This window comes from Paramisgurnus dabryanus, chromosome 13 (genome assembly GCF_030506205.2).
Source record: "Paramisgurnus dabryanus chromosome 13, PD_genome_1.1, whole genome shotgun sequence".
Taxonomy (NCBI): domain Eukaryota; kingdom Metazoa; phylum Chordata; class Actinopteri; order Cypriniformes; family Cobitidae; genus Paramisgurnus; species Paramisgurnus dabryanus.
In genome coordinates, this window is record NC_133349.1 from 7355948 (window position 1) to 7375128 (window position 19181).

General features: G+C 39.5%; 2 protein-coding genes across 4 annotated transcripts in view; one reads left to right on the top strand and one right to left on the bottom strand.

The window, feature by feature from the left end:
• adam22 (ADAM metallopeptidase domain 22) overlaps positions 1-19181 on the bottom strand; it is a 75400-nt gene that overhangs the window by 24137 nt on the left and 32082 nt on the right. For all 3 annotated transcript variants that reach the window (XR_010547483.1, XM_065298632.1, XM_065298633.1), the window contains exons 7-14: positions 12366-12435; positions 12161-12231; positions 6332-6406; positions 6091-6162; positions 4762-4928; positions 4598-4682; positions 4414-4504; positions 4242-4293 (exon numbers count right to left, since the gene is read on the bottom strand). Coding sequence is in view for 2 of the 3 variants with exons in the window: in XM_065298632.1 (XP_065154704.1) it covers positions 4242-4293; positions 4414-4504; positions 4598-4682; positions 4762-4928; positions 6091-6162; positions 6332-6406; positions 12161-12231; positions 12366-12435 (683 nt within the window). In the remaining variant the exon portion in view is untranslated. The remainder of the gene's footprint in view (positions 1-4241; positions 4294-4413; positions 4505-4597; positions 4683-4761; positions 4929-6090; positions 6163-6331; positions 6407-12160; positions 12232-12365; positions 12436-19181) is intronic.
• On the top strand, positions 12827-17590 carry cldn12 (claudin 12). The gene is made up of 3 exons (XM_065298683.2): positions 12827-12986; positions 13379-13691; positions 15781-17590. The coding sequence occupies exons 2-3, from the start codon at positions 13415-13417 to the stop codon at positions 16536-16538; spliced, it is 1035 nt and encodes a 344-aa protein (XP_065154755.1). The 5' UTR covers positions 12827-12986; positions 13379-13414; the 3' UTR covers positions 16539-17590.

Consider the following 19181-nt stretch of genomic DNA (forward strand, 5'->3'; position numbering starts at 1 on the left):
GGAGAGACAGATCAACACGTGTCTGTCTGTAAGGCCATTGACACCGGTGTTAAGCTGGGACAGTGTGCTGTAGCTTATAGAAAACGATGGGTAAATGTAAATACTATATGTATAAAAACTCAAGTACATCCACCTGAAGTGCTTGTTGGACTCTTTACGACATTCAAGAGTCTCACATTAGCTCCATAAGAACAACATGTTTTATCTTAGTTTATAAACCTTGACATATGATAGTTAAAGGAACAGTTCACCTAAAAATGAAAATTTTGTCTTTAGTAATATTTTCTTCCTTTGTTTTAAACCTTTATGCTGTTATTTGTACGCTGGAAGGAAAATTTTGATCTATCAAACCCAAAAATGGATAAAAAGTCATCTGACTTTTAAAGCGATCCAAGCGTCAATATGGAAAGGATCAAATGTCTAAAAATTCCCATTTGGGTGAACTAGCCCTTTAAGTTTGAGCTATGAAAACATATGCATTGATAAAATACTAAGAAATGTGAGGTATTATTTGGACATATGACAAAGTCTTGTGAAGTCTTACATGAGAAACTAAGCACACAGCAAGTCGGATGGTGAACGCGCAGAGTGCTAAAATTTCAGCTAACGTCCTGTCACTAAGCCACTATACACCAGATTTATTCTGATTGTTGTATCAGTAAGTTGTATTTTGTTGGGTATTCTGTGTGTCATACAGGCTTTATGACATTGGGCATTAGCATGAAATTATAAATGTTGTTTTATTTTGTCCATGAATGACTGCAGACAGTTTAAAGGGGTTCATATCATGCATGTTAAATATGAACATATTTTTACAATTCCTGCCACCATTTAAAGGAAAACACCACCGTTTTCAATATTTTACTATGTTCTTACCTCAGCTTAGATGAATTAATACATACCTATCTTTTTTCATCACGTGCACTTTTAATCTTTGCACAGCGCTTCTTGAATGTGTTAACATTTAGACTAGCCCCATTCATTCCTATGGCTCCAAACAAAAGTTTTATTTTGTGCCACCATATTTACTCGTGTAACTCCTCATGTCTTTAAATAGGGAAAACATGGAAGCGTTTGGTGGCTTCTTAATTCATCCCTGTTTGGAGCCATAGGAATGAATTGGGCTAGGCTAAATGCTAACATATTTCCACGAGGCGCTGTTCAAAGATTAAAAGTGCACGCATTGAAAAAAGATAGGTATGTATTAATTTGTCTAAGTTGGGGTAAGAACATAGTAAAATATTGAAAATTTGTGCTGTTTTCCTTTAAGTAATGAAAGATATGGCCCGAACAGTTTGCCAAACATTGATTTTATTTATATTATAGGGTCTATAATCATAGTAGTCACCTTAAAGAAATAGTTCACCCCAAAATGAAAATTAGCCCAGTTTACTCACCCTCAAGAAAATATATGTCTTTTTTCTTTCAGCCAAACACAGTCGAGTTATATTATATGATATCAGCTGTATAATGGCACCGGATAGTGCCCCATTTTTTAAAACTCCAAAAAGTGCATCCATCCATCAAAAACAAATTCACACAGTTACTAAATGTTCATTTTTGGTGAACTATTCCTATAACAGTTTATATACAACTTCTCAACAGTGTGTTGTGTGAACCAGTCACAATGTTAAGTGGGTTTTGCAAACAGGCTGTTAGTAATGACTTTTTTGGTCTAACCTAAATTGTACAGCATGATCTGACCCCTTTAAACTCTGAAGGGGCCCAAAAATGCCCTCTTTAAGAAACATTTCCCCCACGATGAGCTGCCAGCCGAATTAAACATCAGCAAATACAAACGAGAGCACAGAGGAAAATGCAGAGGGTTCAAACACACTGCAGTCTCCACCATATGACTCTCTTAGTAAAATAAAGTGAAACATTGAGGTCATAATGAAGTGAATTAGCAGCTGATTGGTCGACTGAACAAGCGTCTGCTCACCTGCTGTCCCATTCGGGATGGAGGGGAAACGCAGAAAGTATCAAAACACATGGATAAAGACAAATACACAGACACACACTCTGACGCAAACAGCAACTGCATTACATAATCTGATCAGCTCACACCACAGCATCTCTCACACAACCTCTGGCAGGGACCACTGTGAACATTTCTGATGGTTTTTTTAAGAATGACATCTCTAAAATACTAATTATGTACACTGTTAAAAAATGGTCACAAAATGTACCCTTTAAAAATGTCCTAATATGTACCATTATGTATACATAGGTGTCAATATTGAGATACTAGTATCTTTCATGTACTACTATAGGTGCAACACTGTACTTTTTAAAAGGGTACAGCCCCAGTGACATCTAGGGAGAAATTGTAAACTAGCCTTTTCTTAAAAAGATCCAAGACATTTACAATACGGTGCAAAAGTCTTAAGGCCACTATGCCAGAATTAGATTTGTTGTTGTTGCAATGTTATAGTGATCGTAATTGTTTCTCCAGAAAATACAAGAAATTTGTATATCAGGGCTATTCAATTGGTGGCCCGTGGGCCAAACCTGGCCCCCGAGGTAATTTAATCCGGCCCTTTATGTAGTCCGTAAAAAAGACATCTCTAGAATAAATTTAGTTAGTTAGACAACGGGCCCTAAAGTTACGAGTTGATGCACGTGCATCTGTTTCATACAGCATGAGCTGCAGAGCACAAGTGACGTGACTGGTGCGAGCAGCTGTGTCACGTGTTTATATTCGCGCTTTGGTCCACAACGCGAGCCTTCCCTGCTCGCGTCTCAAGACACGATGACTGACAGTGGTGAGTTAAGAGACCGGACTCTGTGGCTATTTTAACTTTATTTGATGTATTTCCTGCATAAAAACACTGTTTATTTACTGTGTAAATGTAGAAAAATGTAGTCATCTTCACTGATATATCTCCGGCCCCTCATTTTAGATGATTTTCATGAACTGGCCCCCATGACAAACTAATTGAATAGCCCTGGTGTATATAGTATTAAAAACTATATAAAAATGTAAACTGAAGTCCCCTCTACTTGAGCAATAGCAGAAAACTGCAGGACCTCCTAAGCTTAAAAAAAATAAAATCCTAATTTCTAATTTTAAAGAAATTAATCTTTTCACTTCATTCTGCTCAAAAACGCTCAAGATGTGTTTAATGCCAAGAGAGGTCACACAACACCGACAATGCCTAAATAATACGTTTAGCCCTGAAAAATTATTATTTTTTATTTTTTTACATATTTCCTGAATTTTCTGTTTGTATCTTAATAATACAGAATAAATATGAATGGACATTAAAACTTCTAAAACAACAAGTCTGGGGGTGTTGACCTAAGACTTTTGCACAGTACTGTATATATAATGAAATGTGAACAGTGGAGGGTCAAATATAAAATATCAGACTGACATGATCAATAACACTTTCTCATGTTAACACTCTTCATATTTCAAGGGTGTTATTTTACTAAAAGAGTTCATGGGTGAATTTCACAAAAATATCCAATATGCCAATTTGTCTGAAACTGTACACTGGAAAATGCCATAACTGTACATAACAGAAAACTGAGAAGTAAATCTCAGTTGTAATTTTTCTCCTTTATATGAGATTATTTTCAATATTTATTACTGTAATGCTTCCAAATATTATTTTGAGATGTAATACACATTATTGTAAATAATGGTTCTCATTTTATACTTATTACTGTAATACATTGTTTTTCTTTATTTAAATACACATAAAGGTGGCAAGGCATAATACCGTGATCTTTAAATATGTTACAGGTAAAAATATATTGTTCACATAAAATAAAGAGATTGTGATATATTTGTATTAAAGTCATGCAAATTGTTTCTAGGGTGAAATATGATCTGACAATTGATTTACAGGTGTTGTGAAACTCAGCCTAACAGATTGTAAGGCTAATTCAGCTACAGGGACAGTATGTGACCTTGCAGTAAAAATGAAAACAGGCCATAGATACAAAATTACTTCTGCCACCTAGTGGACATATAATGATGCAAAAAACCTGCATCTCTACCTCAAGTTTCACGCAGGGTGCATATGATAAAGAAAGTGTTATGGCTCAATGCATGGCCCGCATGTCCAACACACATAATCTAATATTAATTAAGCAACAACACAACACATGGGGAAACAAGACTAATAACAAAGCATGACAGGCTTGATAAGATTAATAAGCAACTTAAATCCGTGAGTGTGTGTGTGTATTGCAATGTCTGTAAAATCAGCTTTACAGTATGTGAAGCTTACCCAACATCATCCATTATGCAGCCAGACCATTTATCTTCACACTTGCACTCCCCTGTGTAGAAAAAAAATGGATTACAGTTACAAACTGTGCCTAAACGTTATTGTGTATTGTCACTAAAAAACAGGCGTGAAAAATGTGCAAAATATAAAGTTAAGAAAGCCAAACCCTTACCATTTAAAATCCGCTTCTTATCAGAAAAGATGCCAATGTTTTGTCCCAGTGACTGCGCAAGAGTTATGGCCATTTCCTCTGTCTTTCCATACTAACAGTAATAGGAAAGGCCAGGTCAGAGATAATAACACACAGACAAAAGACTTTAATTAAACTACACTCTTTAGATGATTTTTAAACAAACCTCGTTGACTCCACCTCCTTTAATGAGCGAGCAGACGCCACCCATATAAGAAGCTCCTCCCCAGTTGCTATGAAATCGATTTCCCCTACAGGCAGAGATAAAACTCCCATAGAAATGTCCTTTAACTTGACAATAAAACAAATGTCTGCTTTTTTTAAACTCACGAGAATAGGTGAACGGAGTCGCTCTTTTCTTTGATAAAGTCTCTTCGGTACTTCATAAACTCTCGTAACGTCACCATGGGGTCATCATTGATGTTAAACCTGTTGTCTGCTGCCCACGTTTCCATAGCAACCAGCACAATTCTAGTGTTGAGTTGCTCTTTGAAGTACTGCAGAGGTAAACAAAAAACACTTTTAATAATCATAATTTGCACAGACAATTTATTTGACCCCGAGAGAGATAGAGAGAGATTTCATAGATGTTCAGGTTATTGTGACCAGAACTCTGCAGACATACAGTACTAGCACTGTTAAAAAGATTACCAACGTAGCATTCATCTGAAAAAATATTAAATTAAATGTACAGTTCAACTCATACGTTTATATACCTCTTGCAATATGTTATCACCCTACATGAACAAGCTTTTACACATAACAGATGCTTGCATATAAGTCTAGTCACAACACAGAATAATAACTAAATTTACAAAAATAACCCAGTTCAAATGTTTACACACCCTTGATTTTTATTTTTGCCAATACTAGGGTTCCCACACCTTAGTTAACTTCAAATTCAAGGACCTTTCAAGGACTTTTCAGATCCAATACCCTCAAATTCAAGGAATAAATATGGGGATAAAGAAAAGTTACATCGTGTTAGCTTTTAAGATACATTGTTACAGTTCCCTTTTGAGGGAACTCGCGCTGTGTCACTGCGGTGACACTTTGGGGACGCCTCCAGGGGCAAGTGCGTCTGAATGTGTATATCAAATTCAACCAATATTGTGGCTTAACGACAAAGACAGGGTGACGCAGGAGTCAGGAAGTATATAGCTATCTGAAATATTGCCAAAGACGGCGTTACAGGGACGCAGGAAGTATGGCAAGGGAGATGCAGCGTCTCGTTCCCTTCTCAGTAACTCGAGACGCTTTCATGTGTCAAACACAACTATGCAAAAAAGCATTTTGGTATGAATCAACATTCGCATACAGAAGATATAAGCATTTAAAGTGAACAGTTTAGCACGTGTTCTTAAAAAGTCTACATTTTTATGATATTATCCTACATTACACAGGGAATAATATGGAGTTTTTCCAGAAAACGTCTTGCATAAACTACATACAAGCACTTTCAATGACCTGTATCTATGTATGTATATTTTCAAAAACTTGCCAGGGCCTTGAATTCTACCCGCCCCCAGATTCACAAACTTTCAAGGATTTCAAGGACCCGTGGGTAGGGCACCCTGCAATAATAACATTTTGCACATTTTGCTAAGGGTATATAAACCTATGAGCACAACTGTATACATGAGCATTCTTTAAACTTACCAGATCAGCCATATTTACAACAGACTTGGCATAATTATTTGTTTGTCCGACAGAAAGGCGGTGTTTCTTGTACTGAGTAAAAATAAACATAAAGTGCATGATGAAACAATTTCTTTCTTGAATGCATTATAATCATAACAAACTACAATAAGATCAATAAAGTACCAAACAAAAAATTAAACATTGCAATTAATTGTCTTAATTGGTTTGTATTTAGGGCAGTAATTTTCACTCAACTTACCATCAAATGATCATTTATAACCATCAGCTCAATATATTTTGTCTCATCTGCAACACTCCGTGGATTTTGTGATATCTGTGTGAGAATTTTACAACTGCATTATTTTCTTTTAGCTTAAAGGGATACTTCACCCAACAATGAAAATTCTGTCACCATTTTCTCATCCTCATGTTGTTCTAAACCTGTATGAATTTCTTTATTCTGATTAACACAAAAGATGATATTTTGATAAATGATGGTAAGCACACAGCTGATTGTAGCCATTGACTTCCATAGTAGGAAAAACACATACGATGGTATTCAATGGATATCGTCAATTGTGTGCTTACTATTCATTTATCAAAATATATTTTTCATCATTTATCACAATACTTCCATAATATTTGTTGTCCTAACTATGGAAGTCATTGTTTTGAAGCATCGGAAAAAAATTTTTGTTCAAATATAATAAAAATTACGACTTTATTCAGCATTGCTTTCTCTTCTCTTGACGTACGACGCGGCTGACGTGTTATATGGTGCGCCCCGGCTTTTTTGGGGGGGCACCTGGGCTTTGTTTACAGTCTGAGGGAGACGCATGCTGTCAGTTTGAAAAAAAGCTTTGCAAACATGTCTGAGGATAACACGTCATGCACGTCACTGCAGTCACATGACTTTAGTCTCAAGCATGCGCTTCACAACAGACGCGGAAGAGAAGACAATGCTGAAAAAAGTCGTCATTTTTGGACCAAAATGTATTTTCAGATTCAAACTGACCCACTGATATCACATGGACTACTTTCATGATGTTTTTATTACCTTTCTGGACATGGACAGTATACCGTATGTAGATTTTCAATGAAGGGTCAACAAGCTCTCGGACTAAATATAAAACATTTTAAACTGTGTTTCGAAGATGAACGGAGGTCTTATGTGTTTGGAACGACATGAGGGTGAGTCATTAATGACATAATTTTCATTTTTGGGTGAACTATCATGAACAAAGTCAGATTTTCATTATATGTCTGTTTGGAAGTTTCTCCTCTGTCCAATTGCCACGCCCACTTTGCTTTTCAGTTTCCCATGCAGCTCACCACACCTGTAATTAATTGGCCTCAATCAGCCACAGGCTTTATCAGACAGCACCTGTGCACAGCCCCTGCCCTTCGTTCATGCTACATGGAGGATTTGTGTGGTGCTGCTGAGAGATTGTGTGCCTTGTGTGCGTTATTGAGTTATGTAAGTTTCCTATGTTAAGTTAATTATGAGAAAGTGAGCATTAATCTTTCATTACTTTCAGTTTGTCTGTTTAAATGTAGATTAAACGGTTTAATTTGGTTTATTCATGTGACTTTCTGTTGTAATTGTAAGATTATGCATTTGAGTATTTATAGGTTAATTATGGGGCTGACAATATTTCTGTATTGACTTTGTTTGTAGCTAATTTCTGAATTCTGAGTTCTTGTACATATGTTTGATTTCCTTCAGTTGTATTGTGGCCTTATGTAATTAATTGTATTCTATATCCTTTGTCTCTTAGAAACCACACACGCATACAAATACTTGCCTAATAAATTAAACACTCTGTAATTAAAGTGACTGGACTGGATTGTTCTTACCGACACCGCCACTGGTCTCAAGCCAGCCACCTACCATTCCTCTTAAACCTCCTTTTCATGGTCCTTCGAGCCGGAACCATTGACGACCAGTGGAAATGTCCAGTCACTCCCTGCCTTCCTTATTTCAGCGTCCTGCACGCTATGATGACTACGTCATGGAATATGATCAGCGGCCACAACATACTACTGAATTACCAGAGCCACCACCGCTTCACTCTGCAGACATTTGTGGTGTTGGACCTCAGTACCAATCACAGTCTGAGTCTGAGGAGGACCAATAGCCACCTCAACTATCCAGTGAGGAGGATGAAGAGGAAGAGCCGGAACCACTGGCAGAGCCAGCAATGAACCCTCGCTCACCTGTCCCTTCTGGAAGAGCCCTAGCCCCTGAGTACCCACATGTCCCTCATGTAGCCCCAATTCCTGACCGTCAAACTGAGCTCTTACAGCAGTTACTAGATGAAGTAAAGAATCAAGGTAGACTAATCCACCGCTGCATGCTAGACCAAGGCCACTCTTTGCTGTCTCGTTCAGTACCATTCCCTGAAACCTTTGGCCCTCCGTTAGTAGCATCACAAGCCCAGCATGCTGCAATGCCACCCCAGGCTACCACTCGTGACACTAAGCCCTTTCCTGCTCCACCTCGGCAGCAGCTTCCTTATCCACCTCCTATAAGCCATGCCCCTGCCAGTCAGCCCTTAGTTCAGTACTGGCAGCACACGATTCGCTTGGTTTGTTAGCTTCAGTCACAGGAACACTGCTAGTGTTGTTTGGTTTCGTTTGATTCGTACAGTACAGTTCAGTATGGCCATCCAAAGCGCTGTACATGTTGCCTCACATTCACCCATTCACTCACACATTCATACACCGACGGCGGTGTCAGCCATGCAAGGCGCCATCCAGCTCGTCGAGAGCAGCTGGGGTTCGGTGCCTTGCTCAAGGACACCTCGACACTTGGTCCAGTGGAGCCAGGGATCGAACCACCAACCTTCCGGTTTGTAGACAACCTACATGAACCACTGAGCCACTGCCGCCCCACAGGTGTGTGTTGTGTCAGTGTTTTCATCATTTGATTTTTGGGGTGCCGTATTTCTTAACCAAAAGCCCTCCATCTCTGACCCTACCCAATTCACCACCTTTCAGGATCTCCTTGACTCTACCGCTGCCTCCTATCATGGGTTGACAGAGCCTCCTGCAACACCATCAGCAGCAACCTACCTCGATGCAGAGATTGCCATCCTAAGACAGGCCCAGCTGGATTCCTTTGGAAATGATCTAGCATGTCTTCAGTCTCACAAACCCCTTCCACATTCCAGTCGTCTTCTCTCTCTTACTCCAGAACTGGATTCAATGTCAGGTCTCATTCGAGTAGGCGGAAGGTTACGACAAAGCAATGACCTACCCCCTGATGTTATACATCCAGTTGTCCTAGACCCTGCCCATCCAATTACAAAACTTATAATTAAAGATTGTGATGACCACCTACATCATCCTGGGCCAGAGAGGCTATTCGCTGAGCTAAGAAGGAAATTCTGGATCCTGAGGGGTCGTGAGGCTGTCAGGAAACATCAGCACAGATGTACTAAGTGCCAGCAGTCCCGTGCCAAACCCCTTATTCCCCAAATGGCCGATCTTCCTCCTGCTCGCCTACGCCTCTGTAAACCTCCCTTTTATTCCACCGGAATAGATTGTTTTGGGCCCTACACTGTGAAAGTTGGACGACTGAGTGAGAAAAGGTGGGGAATTATCTTTAAATGCCTGACAACTAGGTGTGTACATCTAGATCTACTTAGTCACATGAATGCAGATTCCTTTTTAATGGCACTAAGGCGCTTTATAGCGCACAGAGGCAAACCTTTCGAGCTGCTCTCCGACAGGGGTACCAACTTTATCGGGGGCAACAGAGAGCTACAGGAAGTCTACCAATCCCTGACCTCTGACCTCCAGGCAGTCCTGCCCTGCGTTCCAGTTAGTTTTTTTATGAACTTCCCTCGCTAACTTCCCTCAGTCTCGTTCACTCGGATGTACGTCACTGCTTACGTTGTACAAGTGCCCACTACTGCTAGAACACTTGAAGTGGGTTCAAATGGATCGCCCTAAGCCCTTGATCACATGGAAAGTGGAGACCGCCCCCTCCATGTGCAAAGCGCGAGTTGCTGAAGTGACGTCACAGTCGTGTTGGATTGTGGGATATGAAGCTGCATGAAGTGTACATATGAAGCAGACTCGCTCCCTCGGTCAAAATCGAGGGAGCGAGGGTCTGTCCATACAAACTTCCCTCGTCCACTTGACGAAGTGGAACGCACTTCAAAATGGCGACAGGGATTCCCCCGAGGGGAAGTGCTTAGGGAAGTTCGCGAGTGTGTGTCTAAAACTGGAGTGGAACGCACCCCTGGCTAAACAGAGAATCTCCTTCAAGTTTAATCCCCCCCACGCACCCCACTTCGGTGGGACGTGGGAGCGTGAAATTCGTTCCATCAAGATTGCCCTACAGACCACCCTAGGTGCTCAAGCAGTCAGTGAAGAGGTGTTACACACTGTGATGATTGAAATTGAAGGTATCCTCAATTCAAAGCCCCTTGGTTATGTCTCTTCTGACATTGCAGATCCTGATCCGGTGACTCCTAACCTGTTGCTCATGGGGCGGCATGACTCTTCCCTCCCCTTAGTAACGTATCCTGACTCTGAGCTAAGCAGTCGCCGTCAATGGCGTCATAGTCAGATTCTTTCTGATCACTTTTGGTCCCACTTAATTAGAAATTATCTGCCTTCTCTCCAGTCTAGACAGAAGTGGTACACTGATAATCCTAACCTTCAAATAAATACTGTTGTTCTCATCCTTGACCCTCAGCTCCCCCGATCTCTCTGGCCAGTAGGTAAAGTGATTTCCCTTCATCTTGGTAAAGATGGCCGTTGTAGAGTTGCAGATGTCCAGGTGGGGGACAAACGGTACACAAGACCCGTTGCCCGCCTCATCCCACTCCCTGCCCTACCTGAACCCCCATGACTCTCCAATCTAGCAAATTTGCAAGGCAAATTTGGGGGCGGCTGTTTAGAAGTTTCTCCTCTGTCCAATTGCCACGCCCACTTTGCTTTTCAGTTTCCCATGCAGCTCACCACACCTGTAATTAATTGGCCTCAATCAGCCACAGGCTTTATCAGACAGCACCTGTGCACAGCCCCTGCCCTTCGTTCATGCTACATGGAGGATTTTTGTGTGGTGCTGCTGAGAGATTGTGTGCCTTGTGTGCGTTATTGAGTTATGTAAGTTTCCTATGTTAAGTTAATTATGAGAAAGTGAGCATTAATCTTTCATTACTTTCAGTTTGTCTGTTTAAATGTAGATTAAACGGTTTAATTTGGTTTATTCATGTGACTTTCTGTTGTAATTGTAAGATTATGCATTTGAGTATTTATAGGTTAATTATGGGGCTGACAATATTTCTGTATTGACTTTGTTTGTAGCTAATTTCTGAATTCTGAGTTCTTGTACATATGTTTGATTTCCTTCAGTTGTATTGTGGCCTTATGTAATTAATTGTATTCTATATCCTTTGTCTCTTAGAAACCACACACAAATACAAATACTTGCCTAATAAATTAAACACTCTGTAATTAAAGTGACTGGACTGGATTGTTCTTACCGACAACGCCACTGGTCTCAAGCCAGCCACCTACCATCCCTCTTAAACCTCCTTTTCAATGTCTCCTTTAACATACATCAGTGCCATTGTTTTGTCCAAAGATACACACCGGTATCATTTTTGTAAGGTAAAAACTTCTTAAATGTCTTAATATAACTAGAAGGCCTAGTCCTGGATTAATCTAAACCCTGTCTGAGAAACTTACCCAAAGGGTCCAGAACAGTTAACAGAACTTAAAATCATGTAAATCCTTGAGTGTCAAAACTGAAACCCATACTGAATAAGAACTGATTCTTGATTTCAACCCACAGTGACAGCCATGTTTCATATAATCATCTCACCCTCTTACTAAAGAAAGAGCTTACATATGCATAAATGCTATAATGTGTCCACAGCCCTATACTCTAACTATCTAAATATTTAATAAGAGTAAGAGAGATAGCAAATAAAGACAAATATAGAGGTAAGGAAAGAGAGACGGAGCAAGACAGAGATAGTGCACATAAAACAGCAGGTAGATAAAAGCGAAAACACACACTCAGCATAATGATGAGTCATGTTTTTATTTTTTTAGATGGTACACACACCTGTCTCTTTTTTCTTGTGTGGTATGCACTGAACGGTGAAGGGTTCTGGAACCGTGATTCTGCCAATGGAGCTTAAAGAAATATTACAATGTCAGTATAGACAGTTGAACATAAAGTGTTTGCACACAAAACTACTTCTAAAAGTTTTTGCTTGATTATTTTCTCGTATTTATTTTCTAAATTGAACAAGAATAAGGGTCCATACCAGCAGAAATGAAGTCCTCTGGGGGGTCAAAACCAGGAGACTGATAAATCATATGTACACGAACCTCCTCCTGCAGAAAGAGAAGCGGGAATCATGATTCATATCTGTGTTAAATATCCACCTACATAACACTTTGTGTGTTTGGTGAGACATACTGCTTGGATTTCACAAGAAAGTTGGAGGGAGGGGAGAGAGAGACTACTTTGAAAAAATGGGAGAAATTGTTCATGGGGATTTCATGTAACACACAATATTATTCTTGCTGCTTTTGCAGCATATAGTAGGCTACATATTGATGTGCATGAGACATCCAACTAAAAATGTTGCTTAGATTAATATAAAATAGCAGGCGAAGAAGCATATATTTCTTATACTTGAAATACTAGTATGAAGTAAGTAAGCTTGTTTTTTTTCAGAACGTAACACAAACAGTGTTAAACACGTGACCGCGCCCGCGACGTCACCGTCCCGTCGCACCCATCCATCCCAGTCAGTTCGTGCGCTCTACCAAAGACTACTACTTGAACAAACAACAACAGCTTCAGACACAGAGGATCGCAAGAAATAAAAAAATGACCATTACATCGCCACAAGAGTCCTGTAAAGCTCACTTTTAATCAGGTATTTGTGAGATGTGTTGTTATTGATAACGTCACTCACGTAAAAACGAAGCGCAACAGGTTGCGTTAGCCGTTAGCAGAGATTAGCATGTTAGCGCTAGTGAATAATAATCATGCTATTATTCGTAAATAAAATTACATAACTGTACCCAACTTAACTAAAACGCACTGAAACAACAGGCAGTTAACTCTTTATGTGGCAAAAGTTTTTCTTAATCTTATTTTATCAGTAAAAATCGACGGTAAACTCCTGACAGAGATGCGACTGAGAGATGAAATTGTCATCATCTGTTTAAATACTGACAGAGACTTGAACTATATACCCAACATACATTAAACGTGGTACACAAATCAAATCAGTCATACTAATAGCATTTCTTGTTTTGTCTCCAGGATTTCTTTGTTTTTGATCTGGACGTGATTCCAGCCATGTCCTGTCGTGACATTCACGCAACCAATGCGTTTGCCTTCATCATTGCTCTGTTGTCGGTGGGAAGTTTGATTGTGGCTACACTCGTCCCACAGTGGAGGACAACACGTCTGGTGACCTTCAACAAAAATGCCAAAAACGTAACGGTGTATGACGGCCTGTGGACCAAGTGTGTGCAGAGAGATGGTTCTCAAGGTTGTTATTACTTCGATGCAGACTGGTACATTAAAGTAGACCAGCTGGACCTCAGACTACTGCAGTTCTGTTTACCTACTGGTAGGTGTTCATTATAGATGGTTAACCCAAAAATGAAAATTAGCCCATAATTTACTCACAGCCTTAATGCCATCCTAGGTATATATGACTTCCTTTCTGATACCAAACACATTTAATGGGTCAGTGACAAAAACGGTTTGGCAAGATGAGAAATTAAAAAATCTTTGCATCAAAAGCATGCATCAGGTTTTTTTCAAAGCACAGTGTATTTATGTTAATTTTATGCAATAAAAATAACATTATGAAAGTTAAGTCTGAATGGACCTGAAAATGTCAAATGGTGTAACCGCCAATTGCACCAAAGAATGAGAAATATTAAATAATTTATCCACCTCGATGGCAAAAATCATTTTAAAATATTATTTTATTAGTTATTTCTAAATGTCAATATTAATGCGTTTTTGTAATATTTGTCCTGACATATGCTGAAAACAGCTCTGTTTTCTAAATAATCTTTGACAAATGATGTAAAAATGTATGTAAAAAATCATATTACACTAAACTAGATGATTATGTTTTATTCCACATTTTTTGTGAATATATTTATATCTTCAAAAAAAAAAAATACTAGTTACAAATACTAGTCAGATTTCATTTATTTTTATAAGAGTGTGCGAGACGAGCTGACTGACCAGACGATAGCAGAAGCCGCGTGCTTACTCGTTTTTGTTATAATATACATATATGATGTTTAACATAAGCGAGATCGTTTTGTTGTTGTGTTTTTCATCAAGAAAAATAATAAACCCATCATTCAAGCAGCGCTTTATGGAGAAGTAGCCGGTTGCTCTGCTTGGGACTGGTGGGTTCTGTGAGAATTACCTGCGCACATTGACTCAAGCACTTAATTACCAGCTGTTGCACTTGCATTGCACGCAAATTCATACGTGATTTAACGCAGTGTACACAAGCACTGCATTTATACAGTTGCGTAATTCAAAAGTGAAAGTAAAATGTGCACGTTTGCATGCACATTTATAAGCCCCTCCCAACCGGTGATACCGGGATCACCGGGTTTGTGACGTGCTAATTAACCGGTGGGAAAATTGCACATTATGCTTCACAGAGGGTGTGCTAAGGACGTTGGCAATTTGGCAAGTAGATGGAAAGCTGTTTTACTTTGGTGAAGAAATGTGGACGTAGACTTCAGGTGTGCTCGACTTTCAAGCAGCGTTTCTTACAAACGTCCATAAACAGTGCGGGGGTAAATGCGTCAACTGTATTAAAATGTTATGATTGGCCCGAAGCTGTGAGCGGTCTGACGTCGTGTGCTCTAAATGCCGGTAATCTGTATTTTTGTGTTCACACATAGCGCTTACCAGTAAATTACTGGTAATCTTACAACCTCTCTTTCTGGTAAATTGGCAGCACTGATTTACGGGAAAGGTTCTGTTCACACATGACCTGTTACCTGCAATTTACCAGTAAATTACCAGTAAAGACTGTATGTGTGAAAGGGACTATTGTATCTGTCTAAAAACAAAAAGCAGACAAAATTGTAGTGTTATTAGTCAGAAGGATAAATGTCTTAGGAACTTGCATAAGAAAACTGATCCGAGTTCACCTAACCATATATCAGACACTGGTCATTTGTGATCAACTCTCCCTAGTGGTGAATCATTAGATTTTCAAAATGTTTGCTAAAATCACGTGACTTGGCCAATTTGACACACGCTCTGAACCATTGATACAAAACAAAAGATTCATAAAGGTTTCGAAGTCTCATGAAGCAGCTTTTCGAAAGCGAACATCACTAGTTTTAGCATTTTGAGTTTATTTAATGACTGATAAGTCACCAACAAAGTTGGGTATGATCTAAAATGGCAGCACGTAAGACGATAGTTAGTACTTATGAGGCTAGCTGACTGTCATATGCGGTGTACATTAAGTACCGACGTGGAGCCGCCGTGCCACCATCATATACGCCTAGGGGTTAATTATGGGCTAATTTTCATTTTTGGGTGAACTATTCATTTAAGGCTTTACGTTGTGTATGGTAACATCATTAGTTCCTCCTGTCCTTTAATGTGTGTTATTTCAGTACACGCAGTTTTCAATTTACGGTGATGTTGATCTTTTCTATTCACAGGTTTATTTTTTGCAAGCTTGGCTATTCTGCTTTGTCTCACTGGTATGTGTAAGACCGCATGCTGCTCCAAGACTCCCGAAGACATCAAGAACAGCCGCTGCCTGGTAAACAGTTCGGGCTGTCATCTAGTGGCTGCGATGCTTCTTTTTCTTGGCGGGTCCATCGCCATGCCACCCTCCGTCTGGTTCTTGTTCCACACAAAAGACCTTAATCAGCGCTACGATAATCTGTTTGCGGTGGAGTTTGCGGTCTATGTGGCCATCGGCGGTGCTGGTGGGCTGATGTTAGCCGCTCTTCTGATGTTCATGTGGTATTGCATGTGTAAGAAACTGCCTTCACCTTTTTGGTTGCCTCTTCCCGAGTTACCTGCAATGACCAACAGCCTTTCAGCGCTGCCCCTTATGACCAATGGCTTGCCCACTCCTGTGACTTATGTACCACAGAGCTTCCCTCCTGCTGTCATGGACGCTCCCTCTTTTGTCCCTGTACAGGGTTACCCTCAACCTGGAGGCCCACAGCCCTTGCCACCTCATGTTTATATGCCACAGATGTCAGGGCCTGATGGCTACGGATCAGAAGTTGGAGGGTATAGCTATGCTCCCTCTCAAAGCTACGCCCCCTCTCAAAGCTACGCCCCCTCTCAAAGCTACGCCCCCTCTCAGAGCTACGCCCCTTCACAGAGATATGCTGGACACCGATATTCCACACGCTCCAATATGTCAGGCATCGAGATTGACATCCCTGTCCTTACAGAGTGACGCTGAATAGAAAAATAGTTGGAGTGTCCACTGACGTTTCACTCGAAGAGGTCAACTGGCATTGCGTGTAATTCTGGAAGTTAGAAATTACAAACTAGCTGTCAGACTTTGGATATGAAGGAAATAAAAGTGTGAACTTTATTTAGTAAATGTAGCACATGCCTTTTTGTCGTAGCACTGAAAATGGTCAAAAATAGATTTATAAAGTCATGTGCCTTACTCTGTATTTGCTCTTAAACATCGATGGTAACACTGATCTTATTTTGATGTTAAACACTGTACTAACCTGCTAGTATGTCTACTGATCTACATCTGACTACTTAAAAAAGACACTAACATCGATTGCTTACACATGTCTCTCTTGTCAATTGCCAATCATGTCATGAAGTTTCATAGTTGCCTTTTGCGGTATCTTGAGGGAAATATGTGTGTTGTTTTGTTGTTGTAATATCCAATATGTTTTTTTTCCAATGTTGTTACAGAATATGAATTTTCATACACATTAATGTTTTTTTATTATAAAAAATGCCTATCCATTTATTTGTATGTTTTGTTGTTGGTTTTATTTGAAGTTCAATGAATGTACTTCAAACGAAAGTTTACCATTACAGTTTTCAGTTTTACTATTTTTATATTTCTAATCTTATTTCAATAAGTATTTTAAAGATTAAGAAACACTATAACATAATCTGTATTTAATCTTGCTCAAGCCTTTATTTTAAAGGGTTTGTGCATTTTTCAAACCTGGTTCTTTTTTTAACTAATTTATGTTGTGGATCTTTTATGTCTTTATTCAAAAGTTTAACCACTCGATCTACAAAAAAGAACAAGACTGAGACACTTTTGAGATTTAGGAAAAACACTAATGTCTTAAATAAATAGTCTTACTAATCTTATTGTATGTTGACAACAAATTGTTATACTTGGCTTAGATTCCTTTTGCCTTTCAACAAAGCTGTCCTTAATTCAAATGCATGTTTGTATTGGATGTATTAGACTAAGGTCTACTAAATTTTTGATAAAAGTGCTGTTTATTAAATGAAATGTTGCGTTGTCATATTCATTGCGCTGTCACTTGCATACCTGCAAACTAGTCGCTTTTCGGCGAAAATCGCCGTTTTGAATTGAAAAAGGTCATCCACGTGAATCATGTAGATCCGAAGAGTTTTTGTTTTTTTTTGGGGGGGGGGGGTCTAAACTTCCCATAAACGGGAGTTTCAAAAACCTACTGCGGTCTGTTTCACAAAAACAATAAAAGCTCTTTGGTCATCACGTGAGGTCATCACAGTGTGGTTAAGGTTAGGATAGCCGATTGGTCAATGGATGGGAGCTGAACAAATGGGGTTACGTGAAGGGCGGGTCTTTGCGTTGCCAGCAGCTTCTATTAAAAGGCCTTGGCTGCATCAGCTTTCCCGCGGATTAAACTTTTCACGCTACCGCTACTGACACTGACGTTTGTTTTGAGGTTAGTTTTGAGGCACTTTGAGGCACTTTTGCTTGTCCGATTGCTGCAGGTTTTTGAAAATATAAGCCATTCTTGCTGCTCATAAAGGGTTTAAACATTGACATGCGCTCTTTTATATGTCAATGGCATTAATTAGGCATCGTTTAAAGGTGGAAATCTTACTGTTCAGATGCATACTAGTTCAAGATAATTTGCGATTTATAGATTTCACATCTGAAAGAAAGGGGTAACGTTAAGCGCAGTTTCTGTGCGTGCGTTTGTTCTGTGAATCACACGCAGAGGTGTAAAGTACTTAAGTAAATGTACTTTGTTACTGTACTTAAGGTTTTTTTTGGCTACTTTGTACTTTGTACTGAGTATCAAAAATATAAGCAACTTTTACTCTCTACTCAATTACATTTTTGATTGGGTATTTGTACTCTTTACTCCACTACATTTGAAATGACACTTAACGTTACTCGCTACATTGTTTATTCGTCAAATAAAAACGAGACGAAAGTGTCAGAGGGTGAAGATGGATAGAATCTGTGGTCGCGAGGTACGCACAAACACACAACTGAGGGACTTCATCTGGCGCCACGCAGGGCAATCCTATGATATCAAAATACTGCGAGAGCGAATCAAATACATATGGAGAAGTCTGGTCTCGCGGTACTTTGATGTCAAACGCTGAATGGCTTGCGTTGAGCCACCATAGCGGGACATCTGCGTGCTGCGTATGCCATAAACTGTAGAGAAAAGTTCGCGTCTGGTCTGAGAGAAGAGATAAAGCGCAAACATATGGATGCATATCACATTTGCTTCTGTCAAGGGACCCTTTGTTAAACATGTGATGCTGCAATCAAAACAAAAGTGATGAGCGATTGCAGGAGGGCCATCCCGCACCTCAAAGGCAAGCACAAATGTTTACTCTGATGCTACTTTATCAGCTAACCTGAGCTGGTTGATATAACTTACTTTATAAGCCAAAATAAACCAGCGATGTCCTGTACTGATTGCCTGAGTAACTTAAGTACATTATAAGATTGATAATAAGTGTACAATTTCACTGTCCTCACATTAAATCAAGTATGCTGTAATGTATTTACTGTAAAGAGGGATGCATGACTGAAGAAATGTAGTGCACTTAATGTGAGATAGTGGTGTTACGTCTACTACATGTGTTTTCAATTAATCTT

Bases quoted from the DNA above. Each gene is read 5' to 3' on its own strand.
- cldn12 (XM_065298683.2), top strand. From the start codon at position 13,415: ATGTCCTGTCGTGACATTCACGCAACCAATGCGTTTGCCTTCATCATT. The intron at 13,692-15,780 runs GTAGGTGTTCAT...TTCTATTCACAG, and splicing joins GCAGTTCTGTTTACCTACTG to GTTTATTTTTTGCAAGCTTG.